The following is a 15,733-nucleotide window of genomic DNA, read 5'->3' as shown; positions in this document are numbered from 1 at the left end:
ATGTAAATACTAAAGTAGTGTTAAGGTTCCCCCATTCTGCTTTGTTAACTTATTAGCAAAACCAATTTATGTATGAAATGAGAAAGTTTAACCTCTACATGAATGTCCTTTAAACTGCTATAGACTAGACCAGATGCAAATAAGTGAGAAGAGACCGCTGCCAATTCATTTTTTCCTGAGCCTGTGGTAATAGAGGCGTTGAAGTTAAGGAGCATAAATTAAATCTGGTACCAGATCTAGGAAAATCAACATTTGTTAATTGAATTAAGCTTTTCACATCATTGCTTTATGCTTCTTATTTGATATCTAGTCTCTTAGGATTATTTGGGACCACCCTTAACTTTAAATTTCTCCACAGTATTAACATTCTTGAACTGTCTTCCTGAATTCTTTTATTCATACATGAATTTAGTGAAACTTTATAGTTAGATTAATTGCTCTTTAAGATCATGTTTTAAATTTTCTTTGAGAAATTTGAATTGCTGATAAGACTTCATACATGTGGTGAAGACTTACTTAGCACCAGCTGATTTGGATTACTCGGACAAGTACCTCTTCTGGTGGTCTTCTGTACTTCTCTTGTGTATACGGATTTAGGAAATAACACATCTGGGCTGCAGTCCATGGGGTTGCAGAGAGTCAGACATGACTGAACAGCTGTGTGCACACGCGCGCACACACACATTTATTTATTTATTCCATTTTCCTAGTCATTCTCTTTAGAATTTTATGTACTTGGATTTCGTTGTATTCATTTTAAGATCTTTCCTCGAACTTTGCTATAACCCCACCTCCTCCCTGCCCCTGATCTCTGGAAATTAGGCATGCTGTTGTTACAGCTCATTGTCTTGTTCTTTGTTTTAGAATAAGACTTAGTATCCTAAAATAACCCAGATGTCTTTTGTTTAAAGTTTAATACAAAATAATGGCCTTTTATTCAACTTTTCATATCAATGGGACTTTCTTGTAGATGTGTTTATATTCAGTTTAAGCGCAAGAATCTTAAACTTGGCTATTTTTGCCTTTATTTTTAGAGCAGAAGCTTGGGTATGCTGTGATTTTCCAATAAACTGCTATCACAATGTCAAAATGCAGTTCAGACAACAGCAACACAGAGATCTCAAACATTAAGACGGTAAATCTGGGCTTTATCCTATGTGGAAAAAGGAAGAGAGTTTGTTCATGTGTCTTACTAAGTTGTTTCTAAACGAATCATCCAAAACTATGAAAGTGTTACCACTTTGATGAGTGTTAATTGTTAAAATCTGTGATCGGAAAATAGTCACGTAGATTATCCTGTTGGCTCTGCTGAGACAGTTAACTATAGGCAGTTAATCTATGAAACTCTAGAACTTTTACTTACCAGTAGGGATTCAGAGCTTTTCATTAAGGCCAAGTTAAGAGAGGGAAAATAAAAATCTATTTAAACATGCCAAAGAAAGTAAAAATTGGCAAAATTATAGGCTTTTTGAGTTTTCACATTATTGGATTACTTGTTGAGTTTTCAGTGTTGGGTTTGCTTTTCCCAAATAGATAGTATATTACTGGGGCCAGTCATTGTGCGAAGTGAATGAAAATTAGTTTAAATATTGTGACCTAATGGGAATGTAATGGGAGGGTTCAATTCCTGTTCTCCATTTCCTTGCAGATTTTCTCTCCTGTATCTGCCCTTCAGGGTGAGTAGGAGTCGGGTGGGTGTGCATTTCCAAACCAAGTACTGTAGAAGTCTCTTGTAAGCTGTCTGTGCTTCTGTTGTGTATGCTGTTGTGTGGACATTCATGAATCTCTGATTGAGTTCATCACGTTTTTATTTAGATGTGTATATATGACACACGTACGGAAATTTAAGAGCTGCAGAGAATGAGACACACGTCCTGTTGTCATGGAACGTGTGTGCCAGTCAAGAATGAGCCGCGTCCGTATGTGTCTCTTAGAATATGTGCAATGTGACATACCTGATGAAGGGGAAAGAGACGCCGTGTGAAGGCATCTGCCATGCACCTAGGCGCTGTCTTCACCCTCAGCCTGTATTGTTTGTTTGTTATGTCTGGGGTGTGATTTGGTTTGGTAGGTGATAGAAGTGTGTGTGAGATGTACAGCTCCTATACTCAAGGAGATGCTGGTCTCATGGGTCATATTGAACTATTTACTTTTTAAAACTCTTGATTTGGAAGAAATTTCAGACTTACAGAAAAGAATAAGACTAGGACAAAGACTGCGTGCTTTACCTGTTTTGCTCCATTTGCTTTGTCAGTCACACCCACTCTCTATTTCTATGTGAAGTCTCTGGTTCTGAGCCATTTGAGAATAAGTTGCCTGCATTATGGCCCTTTCAGTCCTGAATGCGCCTCTGTGGATTTGCCAAGAATAAGGGTGCTCCCTCCGCACTCATGGCGCGGTGCCCAGCTCCGTGAGTGTGACAGTGCGTTGTCTGCGGCCTTATCGCTGGACTCTATAATGGCCCTGATAGCCTTGGTTCTGTAACAGGAGAGGATCTAGTCTAAGGTCAGTTACTGCGTGTAGTTGTCATGTTTCCGCAGTCTTCTTTAATTGGGAACATTTCTAGTTTTTCTTTGTATTTTATGATACTGATAATTTTGAAGAATATCAAGTGCCCGTAAAAAAATAGAGCATCATTGTATTTTTTAGACTATTCTAAGCCTATTCTAAAAATAGATTTTATTTTTTAGACTGAAGCGTGTCTGACCCTGTGCGACCCCATAGACGGCAGCCCACCAGGTTCCCCCATCCCTGAGATTCTTTAGGCAAGAATACTGGAATGGGTTGCTTTTTCCTTCTCCAATGCATGAAAGTGAAAAGTCAAAGTGAAGTCTCTCAGTTGTGTCCGACTCTCAGCGACCCCGTGGACTGCAGCCTACCAGGCTCCTCCATCCATGGGATTTTCCAGGCAAGAGTACTGGAGTGGGGTGCCAATGCCTTTTCCAACTTTTATATAGTCTATAATAAATTTTTAAGTATTTATAAATAGATTTTTTTAACACTGTTCTAAAAATAGAACATTCATTTATGTTTTAGACTTTTCTGGCTCTATCATTACTACTAATGTTGTCTACATCAGAAGAAATGGTGACAGTGGTAAGAAGGAGGGTTCCTGGAGGTGGAGGAGGTGTGTTTGAGGATTTACACAGCTGCCCTCTTTTCTCCTTTGAGAATTTCCATCCACCAGCAGGATTTGGGCTTTTTTCCTGATCCCTCCACCATTTATTTGTTTGGTCTTGGATTAACATTTGGGCTGGGTGGGAAGTGAAGCATCAGGCTTAAATAATCATACCAGTGAGTGGCCTGGAGTAGTGAAGAAGTACAGTTGTCCCTCCGTGCCCACGGTGAGTGGTTCCAGGACCCTCTGATGCCCAAATCCCCGGGTGCTCATGTCCCTTGCATAGTACAGTTGACCCTCTGCATCCGTGGATTCATCCAACCAAGGATAGATTGACCTGTGGAAGTGGAACCTGCGGATAAGGAGCACCATGTGGAGATACCTCAAGAATGGGTAGCCATGTGGGAAGTGCCTGCAGGTCTCAGCCTTGGGCCTTCAGCATGACCTGCTGGGTTTCAGGTTGTTAGGTAAAATAGCCTTCCACTTCAGGTTCTCTGCCCCCAGCTTGAGTAGGAAGCTTGACTGATCAACCCGAGACTGTTCATCCTGTGGGCCTGCAGAGTTGAGAGAAGTGAGTGCTGAGTATAGAAGAGGTAGCAGGAAAGGCTGTTGGGACTTCGGTTCAGTAGAGAATGAGCACATTATTTCTTGTGGAAAATGTAGTTCTGTTTGACCCCGGCAAAAGAAGGACTTGATGGTTTTTCATAGTGTACTCTGGAACACTCTGCTTGCCTTCTTCCTCTGAGACGGATACTGAGAATGGTTGTGCTCTCTGGTCCACGAACACACCGCCTTGCTGAAGCCTGAGGCCCTGTGGCCGTTTATTGGAGGTGCTACTTGTATTAACTGGATGTTAAATTCTTGTCAGCTGAATTAAGCTCTGAAATCAAAATTTTGGTGTTAAGCCCATGCATACAAGAGACTGTACTCTCGAGGCTTCTTGGTGGATTAGACACAACAGTTAAGTCACTGTGTTGTACCATGGTTATAAATTTAACAGGTCAAGAGATTCAAAGTTTTTGTTCTCAAGGAACAAAGAGTGGGGATTCTTTCTTTCCAGTTTCATAGAGTAATAACAGTGAACACTGCAGAGCAGTACAAGGGGAAATTCCCTTCTACGGGCAAGTCAGTCCTGCGCCGGTGGGCTTTCTCATAGAGATTTGAACCCTAACCCTTTATCTGCAGGTTAGGAGTTTTAAAAAGCCTGAATTTCTGTTTTATCCTTTTACATAATCAAATTTATCTTTGGGGAAGAATATGTGAAATATAGAAGAGTGCTTAGACTCCATGAAGTAGCTCTTATTTCACAAAATGGTGTTGCCTTGTTTTAATTTATCTAGGATATGCATAATATTAAAAGATACTTAGGTAAATAGTCAGCTGTGCAATTGTGATAAGGTGTCAATTAAGAAAAATGACCTTCTTCTATGTTTACGGTCCTTTCATAAAATGACCAAATGTTGGTGGCATTTGACTCCTTCCTGTGTGTGCACGGTATGAAATGCCTTTCATACAGTTTTCTCATTATTTTATCAATAATAGCATCATAGAATTTACAGATGTTTGAAATATATTTACATATATATTTACATGTTTTGTATATAAACACATTTATTTTAAAGAGCATCATAGTATACAAATTTTCTTTTAAAGGTATTTTATGGACATGGTTCTATGTCAGTAAATATAGATCTGTATTATCTTAATGGATTTAAAGTTTTCCACTTTAAGACTAGACCATAATTTACTTAGATAATTGTTTATTAATTCATTTTAAGGTTATTTCTTGTTCTTAAGTAATAATGTGACAATAAATATTCATGTGTTTACATCTTTGTGCATCTCCCTAACCCTTTCAGGCAGGTTTCTGGGTATAGAATTGCTGGGTTGGCGAGTGTAGAATGCTTGACTTTTAAAACAGATCCTCTTAGATCAAGAAAAAGCTAAAACAATTACAGGAAGAATTTGAAAAGGCCCATAGGAATGATATTCTGATGTTTCTCTTGTTTCTGTGCTTTCTTTTGTTTTTAACCCTGCATGGTTGTGTAATGGTATTCTTTTTCCCTTTTGTAGTAAGCTGTGCTAGAACAAAAATGCAATGAAAGAGACACTGGATGAATGAAAAGCCCTGCTTTGCAACCCCTCAGCATGGCAGGCCTGCAGCTCATGACCCCTGCTTCCTCACCAATGGGTCCTTTCTTTGGACTGCCATGGCAACAAGAAGCAATTCATGATAACATTTATACGCCAAGAAAATATCAGGTACTAATGAGAACACTAATACTGGAGCATTTTCACTAAAATGGAATAAATTTGCATATAGTTGACACAACTTCTATAAAACTCCTTTACCTTTTTAAGCTTTCCTCTTCTGATTAATTTTCTCATTCCAAATACTTTTGTTCTTAATAGTCATTTTCTTTTCTAACATCTGCTGGGTAATTGATTTGATAGTTTTATTGATGAAATTTCTTATCTTTTTTACCCTGTGAAAACCTCACTGTTCCTGAGTATCTATTTGGGTGTGTCTGTCCTCATGATCTGGGTAGGAATCGAGATTGGTTTGAACAAACATAGACTGTCAGAACTATGGTTATAGTCTTTTTTTTTTTTTTAAAGAAACAGTATATTTTATTACAGTTGGTCTAAAGTGGTAAATAAGAGTAGATCAGTATAATAAGCAGTAGTAAAATCATTAATTTTCTTCTTTACTTTGACTTTGCAAATGAATTTTAAATAACCACTTATTTTCCATTAAGTTATAGTGTTTCAGTTGTTCATATCATTCTAGAAAAGTTTCTGTTCCTGTGAAAATGATTTTTAAAGAAATTGTAAATGCTATTTCTGCATATTTATATAGCACGGCTATGTGTAACCGGCATTTTAATGCCTCTGATTATTATTATTAAATAAACATGTAGAAGGTAAGCTTCAAGGGCAAATTTATTGGAGGAAGATTTTAAAAAATAGTGGAATTTTCTGAATTGAAACAAAATCCAGTTTTTAAAATTCTGTACTTAGATAAGAAGTGTGTAATCTTTTTTCCCCACTGTATTTCTAGGTTGAACTGCTTGAAGCAGCTCTGGATCATAATACCATAGTCTGTTTAAACACTGGCTCAGGGAAGACGTTTATTGCAGTACTACTCACTAAAGAGCTGTCTTATCAGATCAGGGGAGACTTCAACAGAAATGGCAAAAGGACGGTGTTCTTGGTCAACTCTGGTAATAAAGCACTATTTTATCAAATTGTATGGAGGAAATTGGATGAGATCTTATGGTTAAGCAGATTTGCTCTTGGGGTATAAAGTTAAAGTCTTGAAAGTATAGAGAGGTTGATGAATAATGTGCTTGTTGAAGCAGAATATCATTCTGTCTTATTTGTTAACTTTAAATAGTATTTCTCTTAAATGATAGTCATCCTATTTCATAGACGTTAAACGTTAGCTTTCTTCTTAAATGGAACTGCATTTAATTCTGGCTCTGCATTTCTTTTGAAGGATTCCTTTTGGAATATAATCTGATCTCGGTAGTTAGTTATTTTGTTTTTAATGTTTTAGTTTCACAAAATGTATCATAAGGAGCCTGATTGTAGGTAACTTTTTGATTTATGATTTTGCTATACCAGTTGTAGAAAGAAAGAGGCTTCTTGAAAGTTAGATATTCAGTAAGAGTTTAAAGTATAGGTTTTTATGTGTTTGGGGTTATGTATTAAAATAAAAAGTATAAAATGTGAATATAAACAGCTCAAGTACTAACATAACCATGTCACTCCTCTCCTTTTTTTCTTTTCTTTTTAGATTGTTTCAGCATGTGATGTTCTCATGTGCTTTAAATGCATATCAGTCTGTGTTATTTCTTGGTGATATAATCTGATTTTATTGAAGAAAGCAGGAGGGGTGGATAGTAGTTGCCTTTCTAGCCTAGAAATTGTGTTCTTAGATTGGGGAAAGGCACCTTAAAGAAGGAAAGTGATCTAAGACTTTGTAAAGTGAGTGACAGAGAGGCAGGGTGGTGAGTATAAGAAGCATATTTTGGAGATAACTGTGAAAGTATGATTTTAAGTTGGCTATGTAAAAAATTGGTGGTTAGATATAATATATAATAATAAGGATTTCCCTTAGCTGTTTAATCAGTTGTTGTCCAGAGAGCCATGTAGGGAAGAGTTCTTGCATTTACGTGGAATATTGTATTTGTAATCAGCAAACCAGGTTGCCCAACAAGTGTCAGCTGTCAGAACTCACTCAGATCTCAAGGTCGGGGAATACTCAAACCTAGAAGTAAGTGCATCTTGGACAAAAGAGAAATGGAACCAAGAGTTTACTAAACATCAGGTAAGACTCATAAATGAAGAAATTTCACTTAATAAATCTGTACAAGTCCTTGATTCGTAAGATGACCTGTAGCCCTCGTTACGTGAATTAGGTTTGAAGACTCTACTTTCCTGTACTTAGTCAGCCTAGAAACTAGTCCTCATGCATTTTCTTACTATAATCTCATCCTAAATCCAAATAAGCTAGTCCTTTGTGTTGCTGTTACTGAATAGAAAAGAAACAACTTTACAGTATGATTTTTTGTTTGAAAATGAAAATTCCTATGATCTATTTCCATCTTGCAGATAACTTGCTTTCAGAAAGTTTACTCTTGAGTTAAATGCCTTGACATTTCTTGGTTGAGATCTTAGTATTTTTGATGGAGACTTCCTGTAACTTGGCTTCCCTTGTGGCTCAGCTGGTAAAGAATCTGCCTGCAATGAGGGAGACCTGGGTTTGATCCCTCGGTTGGGAAGATCCCGTGGAGAAGGAAAAGGTTACCCACTCCAGTGTTCTGGCCCGGAGAATGCCGTGGACTGTGTATAGTCCATGGGGTCGCAAAGAGTCAGACATGACTGAGTGACTGTCACTTCTGTAACCTAGACGTTTCCATGTCACCAGCTTGTGTTGAGGGCCTTTCACGTGTTGGTGAATCTGAAATGGTTAAGAGATGATGTTTCCTAACTGACCTCAAGCAGTCCCTGGTCTGCTAGTATGTCTTACATATTGGGTTCAGTCAGTTCAGTTCAGTCGCTCAGTCGTGTCTGACTCTTTGCGACCCCGTGAGTCGCAGCATGCCAGGCTTCCCTGTCCATCACCAACTCCCGGAGTTCACTCAGGCTCACGTCCATCGAGTCAGTGATGCCATCCAGCCATCTCATCCTTTGTCATCCCCTTCTCCTCCTGCCCCCAATCCCTCCCAGCATCAGAGTCTTTTCCAGTGAATCAGCTCTTCACATGAGGTGGCCAAAGTACTGGAGTTTCAGCTTTAGCATCATTCCTTCCAAAGAAATCCCAGGGCTGATCTCCTTCAGAATGAACTGGTTGGATCTCCTTGCAGTCCAAGGGACTCTCAAGAGTCTTCTCCAACACCGCAGTTCAAAAGCATCAATTCTTTGGTGCTCAGCTTTCTTCACAGTCCAATTCTCACATCCATACATGACCACTGGAAAAACCATAGCCTTGACTAGATGGACCTTTGTTGGCAAAATAATGTCTCTGCTTTTCAATATGCTGTCTAGGTTGGTCATAACTTTTCTTCCAAGGAGTAAGCGTCTTTTAGTTAAGCTCTCTTAATAACTCATTTAAAATCCACAGAATGATAAGCCATTAAAAAAACTAAGGAGTCCATGTCTTCTTCCAGAAAACCTTGTCAATTTGACAGGAAAAAACTGTGTGAATTGTTTTGTGATCTGATAAAACTGACAGGTCTCATCAATCAAATTATGAGGAAGCTGAAAACCTGAAGTGGATTGAGTAGATTTATCATAAAAACTTGGTCTCCATTATCAGTATTTTTTTTCTTGTCTCTTTCCATGTTTTCCTTGTTTTACATCTTGAGTCTCAAGTATGAGCTTCCATACATTGAGAATTTTTGTTGTAATTTTTTTGTTGTTGTGATTTTTAACGATGACTTTCTTAATCCTTACCTAAAATACAGTAGTTCCCTAATCTGATTTCATAGAAGTATATCCAGGCAGGTGAATGGCTTGTTTGTATACTGATAGCAGTTTTATTTTAGGTTCTCGTTATGACTTGCTATGTCGCCTTGAATGTTTTGAAAAATGGTTACTTATCACTGTCAGACATTAACCTTTTGGTGTTTGATGAGTGTCATCTTGCAATCCTAGACCACCCCTACCGAGAAATTATGAAGGTAAGTTTTTAGATTTTATCAGTGTTAATAATGCAGTCAGATTACTGAGTAAAAGCAGTGTTTTTATATACAAAAAGCAATATTAGTTACCACTTTTGGGAACTTGGTTTCAGTGTAGGAATGAGTGACTGAATATTAAACTAATGTTCATTTAAATCTGTAATTTATAATATTAGTACATTTATAACTTCTAAATCTATAATAAAAGTTTAAACAATAAAAATCAGTAAATTATGTGATCTATCATAAGTGAATTGCATAGTTTATCATAGCATATTTAAATGTTCCTTTTTGATAAATTGATCTTTTAAGTAAGCTACAGTAAATTCCGTAAGTGACCATTTTGGTATTTGTTAGGTCTTTTTGACATGTTTAATCAGGATGCTGTCTCTTTGGTTGGGGCCTTGCAAAATGAATTCCTTACTGTCAGTATCTTTTGTTACATTAGCTTTGTGAAAATTGTCCATCATGTCCTCGTATTTTGGGACTAACTGCTTCCATTTTAAATGGGAAATGTGATCCAGAGGAATTGGAAGAGAAGATTCAGAAACTGGAGAAAATTCTTAAGAGTAATGCTGAAACTGCAACTGACTTGGTGGTCTTAGACAGGTAAGCACTTAGGATTAACTAGGCTTCAGTGAAACCTGCTAGGGTGGTTTTAGGCCTTTGGTGCCATACTCCCTTGGAAGACCTAAGAATTCCTTATCAGGACAGTCATCTTCAGATGCAGGAATTGAGCCTTGTTTCCAGAAAGCGTAACAGATGGCAGTGTTTCACCCTTAAGAGGGAATGTTGGATACACGTGGTCCCAGCCTGTCTGCTCATGTTGATGAGGGCTGGGAACTCAGTAGGAGATCTGTGTCCTTTTCTGTCAGTGTGTGCGTTTTTTTGTTCTGACCCAAACATCCCACGTGATGGTTTGAAAGAACATTAATTTATTTACATAATTCAGTATTTTACGGTCTGATTGAAAATAATGGGAAGCATCCTCTGATTTTGAAAATGGGTGTGAATTTCTGACCTGTTTCTAGGTTTGTCTCTTTGAGGAGGTTGCTATTTTGAGTTTCATTGAAACATATAACACAGCCTTTGTAATCTAAGTTGGTAGAAGGGAGCCTTTATAAGTTAGGTTTTTAAATTACAATGACTAATTCAGTTCATATTAAATTATCCTTATATCCTTGTTAGGTACAGCCTTTAACAAGGTTAATGATTACCAAGTAGTGGTTCTTGAAACAGTTACACTAGAGAAGACTTATTTCTCAGATTGTGAAGTTAAATCACACATGGGTTTTGAGGACTGGCTCCACTAATGTGTGACTTCAAGTGCGTCATTTATTGTCCCTGAGCCTAAAAAATGGCATTACCAGTGGTTTCAGGGGACTCTTGGGTGATCAGTTACATTGACATGAAAACACCTGTCACTTGGTAGGAATTTGGAAAGAGTTCTCTTTGTTAAATGAGAAGAAAAGGTAACATTTAGATTCATGGAAGTTAGATGTGATATGAAATACAAATCTGATGGCCTTTAAGGCGTTTAGGTAAAAAACTGATAGATATTCTATTGCGTTTGGCATTACTTAGCTCTCAAAATCTCACTTATAAATTCTAGTTGGGAATAATGAACACTATCATTTTAAAACATATCTTTAATATATTTATTTTCTTTAATTATTATATATGCTTTTAGGATTGTATGTGTTGTTGTCATATTATGAAAGGCATGAAAGATCCAAGGAATGATACTGTTGTGATTGATTGAAATGTGGGGGAGTTTTCCTTAAGAGGGCATGTTAAAATATGACTCAACCCTAAAAAGGAACACATTTGAGTCAGTTCTAGTGAGGTGGATGAACCTAGAGCCTGATAATACAGAGTGAAGTAAATCAGAAAGAGAAAAGCAAATACCATATATTAACACATATATATGGAATCTAGAAAAATGATTACTGATGAACCTGTCTGCAGGGCAAGAACAGCGGCTCCGACGGAGAACATATAGAGAACAGACCGTGTACACGGTGTGGGGAGGGGGGTGGGAGCTGAGCGAGCAGCACTGCAGCACGCACATTGCCGTGTGCAGAGGAGGCGGCGGCAGTCGCTGTGTCACTCAGGGAGCTCCGCCCACCGCTCTGTGACAGCCTGGGGCTGGCGGGGAGGCTCAGGAGGGAGGGCTCGTGTGTGTGCTTGTGTCTGATGCCTGTTGCTGTGTGGCAGAGGTCAACACAGTATTGTAAAGCAGTTATCCTCCAGTTAAAAATAAAAGATTTATTTAAAAACCAAGAAAGTTGACATTTGCAAATGCTAAATGTTTCAAGTAGTTTGGAAATAGATATGTTTAATGATAATACTTCCTCCTTATGATCTCCTCCTGCCTTCCCTATTTCTGGGTCTGAGAAGTAATCATTGTTGAGTTTCTTGTCTATTTTGACAAATTTTCTCATTCTGGGTGATGCCTTAGGGGGCAAAAGGTGAAAGTCTGAACCTAAAAATCAAAATGAAAAACCTGTGGTTAACAGTGAAACAACAGAATTCTTTTGACTGTTAGCCTTGTGCATTTATTGACACTTAGCCGGCAAATATAGTACAGATAGAAGTGGGTACAACTTGAGGAAGGCTTGTTGTGAGCCTGTGTGTTCTTCCAAGTAGTTACACAGCTGAAAAGAGGGAGTTTCTTTTTTTGGCTTGGATATGTAATGGATGGTAATGCTGTAGTGAATTTATTGTGGTATTGACGACTTCTGTTTCTGATGTTAAAGATATACTTCTCAGCCATGTGAGATTGTGGTAGACTGTGGACCATTTACTGACAGAAGTGGGCTTTATGAAAGACTGCTGATGGAGTTAGAAGAAGCACTTAATTTTATCAATGACTGTAACATATCTGTACATTCAAAAGAAAGAGATTCTACTTTAATTTCTAAACAGGTAAGCCTATGTGAAGTAAGTACAGAGTATAATAAAAGGCTTTGATACATTTTTAATGTTGAAATGAATTTTCTTTTAATGAGGCTGTTTTATATACATTTTCGCTTAAGGCCTTACCTTCTTGTATCTTTGGACATTTTTCATTGAGTGTATCATATTGGGTTGAGTTTAGTGTTACCTGACCGACATTTCTATTAAGTGGAGACCTCCCTGGTTTAAGGAGGTGTCATGATTGTTTGAATATAAGAAGTGAGTCCCAGTTTTTTTTTCTTAGTCAAATGAGTTAGTTCCTGATCAAACCCTGAGCTGAAAGAATTCTTCTGTTGTTTCTTTGTATGTAATTGGACATGAGCCCATCATCTCCGAGTAGGGCAGCTTTGAGAAGCGATTCCTTAGGACAGTGGTCCTCAAAGTGTGGATGCTGCTGGACGAGCAGCATCAGCTTCCCTCTGGAACTTGCTTGGCATGCACGTGAGAGGCCCCACCCTTGACCTGCTGGATCTGAAGCTCTGGGGTGGGAGCCAGCTGTCTGAGATTGGAAGCCCCTCAGTGAATCCTGTTGCCTTTAAAACTTGAGAACCATTGTCCCAGGACAATTTGTCAGTTGTCCCAGCCAGCCGTGAATGTTACTACCGTGTTGGATCGAATCCTTAATTCTCTCTTGCTGATTTTCTCTGGAGCAGCAATGCCCAGACTCTGTTCAGCATCTGTCTTCTCATTAAGTCCACGTTCAACCCAGTGGGTCTTTCATTTGCCTGCAGAACTGGCAGTTACAGCCCCACTGTGGGTTTACATTTCCAGTCTGAGCTAGGGTTGTAAGTTGTGGCACTCTGGGGCACAGATACAGTTCAAGGAAAATCATCTTGCTTTTCTTTGATACCTAAAATAAAATGACATACTCTGCTGCATGTGTACACACATTTATATATTCTGCTATGTAGTTCTTGCATATTTACCTGGAAGTAAATGACTTAGTTGTACTTCTGACCACAGCTCTGAGGTTGCTTTATTAACTGTATACAGTTGCCTCTTTTAATTTCTGTCATTTGATTATTTTCACTGGGGAAAACAGAAGGGTGGTTCTGGGCATGTGTATGAAAAAGTAGAGCTTGGAAAGACTGCTGACCCCTCTCCCTAACCTTTTAAGGAATGAACCCCAGTGTTGATATTAGTGGGGTTAAGTTTATTTTGAAGGGGCAGATTGAAGACAACTGAAACCCTAGTTGGACTCCACGTGAAGATTCTGCAGGAGTATTGTTTCGCATTGGAGTCTTTACCTTTTTTTGTAGATACTCTCAGACTGCCGTGCGGTCCTGGTTGTCCTGGGACCCTGGTGTGCCGATAAAGTAGCTGGAATGATGGTCAGAGAGCTGCAGAAACACATCAAACATGAGCAGGAGGAGCTGCACCGGAAGTTTCTGTTGTTCACAGACACTTTCCTACGGAAAATCCACGCCCTGTGTGAAGAGCACTTCTCCCCTGCCTCGCTTGACCTGAAGTTTGTCACTCCTAAAGTAATAAAGCTGCTCGAGATCTTACGCAAATACAAACCGTATGAGCGGCAGCAGTTTGAAAGCGTGGAGTGGTATAATAATAGGAACCAGGATAATTACGTGTCCTGGAGCGATTCTGAGGATGACGAGGAAGATGAAGAGATTGAAGAGAAAGAAAAGCCAGAGACAAATTTTCCTTCTCCGTTTACCAACATTTTGTGTGGAATTATTTTTGTGGAAAGAAGATACACAGCCGTGGTCTTAAACAGGTAACTCTCTGAGATTAACATTTTTTCCCCTGTAGTAGAACAGGCAGCTTTTTGTTGTTCTGTGAAGTGATACCTTGTAATAGCTTTAAGAGCTGGGCAGAAGGCTTAGGGACGCGTCCTTCACTTGGCACCATCACGTCAGAACTCAACGTGTAACGCTATCCTGGGATCAGCAGGATGTTTGTATATACAATCACTTGACTGAGGTTTTGTTCTTAAAGGATGTTAATCTTTTCTAATCCATCTGAAATCGAGTGCAAGTACAGAAAAATTAAGTTGACATTAAAGTAAACCTTCCTTGTTCGGTATTCAGTTGTTAGATTTAGTTCAGATATTTATTAACCTGTGACTATGGTGTGTTCGGAGAAGGCGGTTGCACCCCACTCCAGTATTCTTGCCTGGAAAATCCCATGGACGGAGGATCCTGGTGGGCTGCAGTCCATGGGGTCGCTGAGGGTAGGACACGACTGAGCGACTTCACTTTGACTTTTCACTTTCATGCATTGGAGAAGGAAATGGCAGCCCACTCCAGTGTTCTTGCCTGGAGAATCCCAGGGACGGGGGAGCCTGGTGGGCTGCCGTCTATGGGGTCGCACAGAGTCTGAAGCGACTTAGCAGCAGCAGCAGCATGGTGTGTTAGTGGAGAAGGAAATGGCAACCCACTCCAGTGTTCTTGCCTGGGAAATCCCATGGACAGAGAAGCCTGGCAGGCTACAGTCCACTGGGTCGCAAAGAGTGGGACATGACTGAGTGCACACACATCATGTGTTAGGCGTGGTTTTGAGCATTTCACACCACGCTTTCTCCTTCAGGTGATATTAGGATAAATTGTATCAGGATATTGCTGTGGCTAGTTTTTCTGTGTTAGCTTTTTTTCTTAACAAATGCCTATTCAAGTTTGCACATTTGCGGTGAAAAGCATGTAACAGCTGGGTTTGAAATTTGAATTGGTTCATAGACTACATATTAAAATTTTCTGAATCAGAAGATAATAAAAATGTTAGGAATTCAGAGAATACTGGCAAAGGTGGCAGTGAATGCCAATTAGGTTGTAAATTTCCACCCTACCTCCTCCTTCAGTAGAAGTGTATTTTTCCTGAATATAGACCCAACCAAGGAGCTTCACTTCAAATTTGTGTCACGTGGTCACTTAATGCATATTTCTTTTGATTTGTGGATGGTTGCTCTATTATTTGTAAGGGCCAAAAAGAGTCCTTATTTAGTACTTCAAACTACTTGTTTCTACAAGATCTATTAATTGGCCAAAGTTGATCCCTAAGAACCTTTTCTGCAAGTATTGATCTCTGAGGAGAAATTAAACTTTGTTTCCTGAGGTAATTTGGGGTTTAAAAAAAAAAAGAACTGCTTCTGACTTGAGAATGTACTTGAGTAACGAGAAATTGGACTCTGGGGTCGTCATCTGGCGGTTTTCAGTCTGGAAGTTTTCATAGTCATTGGGCCTGATCCTGATGATGGATATGAAGTGAAATAATTTTAGGTAGTGAATTACATTGAAATCAGAAGTTTAAGATTGGAAAGGAACTTCCCTGACTAATCCAACCCACTTACTCTTATAAGCAAAAAAAAAAAAAAAAAAGAGGAAAGCGTCCGGAGGATAAGTGATTTGCTCTGAGTTAAATTGCCAGTCAGTGGCAGAGACCATTCAAGAATCCTGATATTCTGCCTCCTCGTTTCCACTTCTTTGTATAATCATCATGCCCTTGGGTATCACAGAAC

The 15,733-nt window shown here is 38.9% G+C and overlaps 1 protein-coding gene across 7 annotated transcripts in view; it reads left to right on the top strand.

Annotated features, from left to right (window-relative positions):
- The window catches only part of DICER1 (dicer 1, ribonuclease III), a 75,614-nt gene that overhangs the window by 22,853 nt on the left and 37,028 nt on the right, over nucleotides 1-15,733 (top strand). Inside the window, exons 3-12 of one of the 7 annotated variants that reach the window (XM_070775631.1) lie at nucleotides 1,035-1,135; nucleotides 1,649-1,676; nucleotides 2,691-2,908; nucleotides 5,192-5,380; nucleotides 6,180-6,342; nucleotides 7,321-7,451; nucleotides 9,172-9,306; nucleotides 9,755-9,915; nucleotides 12,066-12,234; nucleotides 13,524-13,996. In XM_070775631.1, coding sequence (XP_070631732.1) covers nucleotides 5,237-5,380; nucleotides 6,180-6,342; nucleotides 7,321-7,451; nucleotides 9,172-9,306; nucleotides 9,755-9,915; nucleotides 12,066-12,234; nucleotides 13,524-13,996 — 1,376 coding nt within the window. In that variant the 5' untranslated portion in view covers nucleotides 1,035-1,135; nucleotides 1,649-1,676; nucleotides 2,691-2,908; nucleotides 5,192-5,236. Of the gene's footprint in view, nucleotides 1-6; nucleotides 1,136-1,648; nucleotides 1,677-2,690; nucleotides 2,909-5,191; nucleotides 5,381-6,179; nucleotides 6,343-7,320; nucleotides 7,452-9,171; nucleotides 9,307-9,754; nucleotides 9,916-12,065; nucleotides 12,235-13,523; nucleotides 14,001-15,733 lie in introns of those variants that run through there. The other 6 variants (XM_070775633.1, XM_019983370.2, XM_019983371.2 and 3 more) reach the window with 6 other exon arrangements.

The sequence above is a fragment of the Bos indicus genome, chromosome 21, assembly GCF_029378745.1.
Source record: "Bos indicus isolate NIAB-ARS_2022 breed Sahiwal x Tharparkar chromosome 21, NIAB-ARS_B.indTharparkar_mat_pri_1.0, whole genome shotgun sequence".
In the NCBI taxonomy this organism is placed as follows: Eukaryota; Metazoa; Chordata; class Mammalia; order Artiodactyla; family Bovidae; genus Bos; species Bos indicus.
Note: the sequence above shows the minus strand (reverse complement) of the source record. Positions and strands in the feature narration are given on the sequence as shown.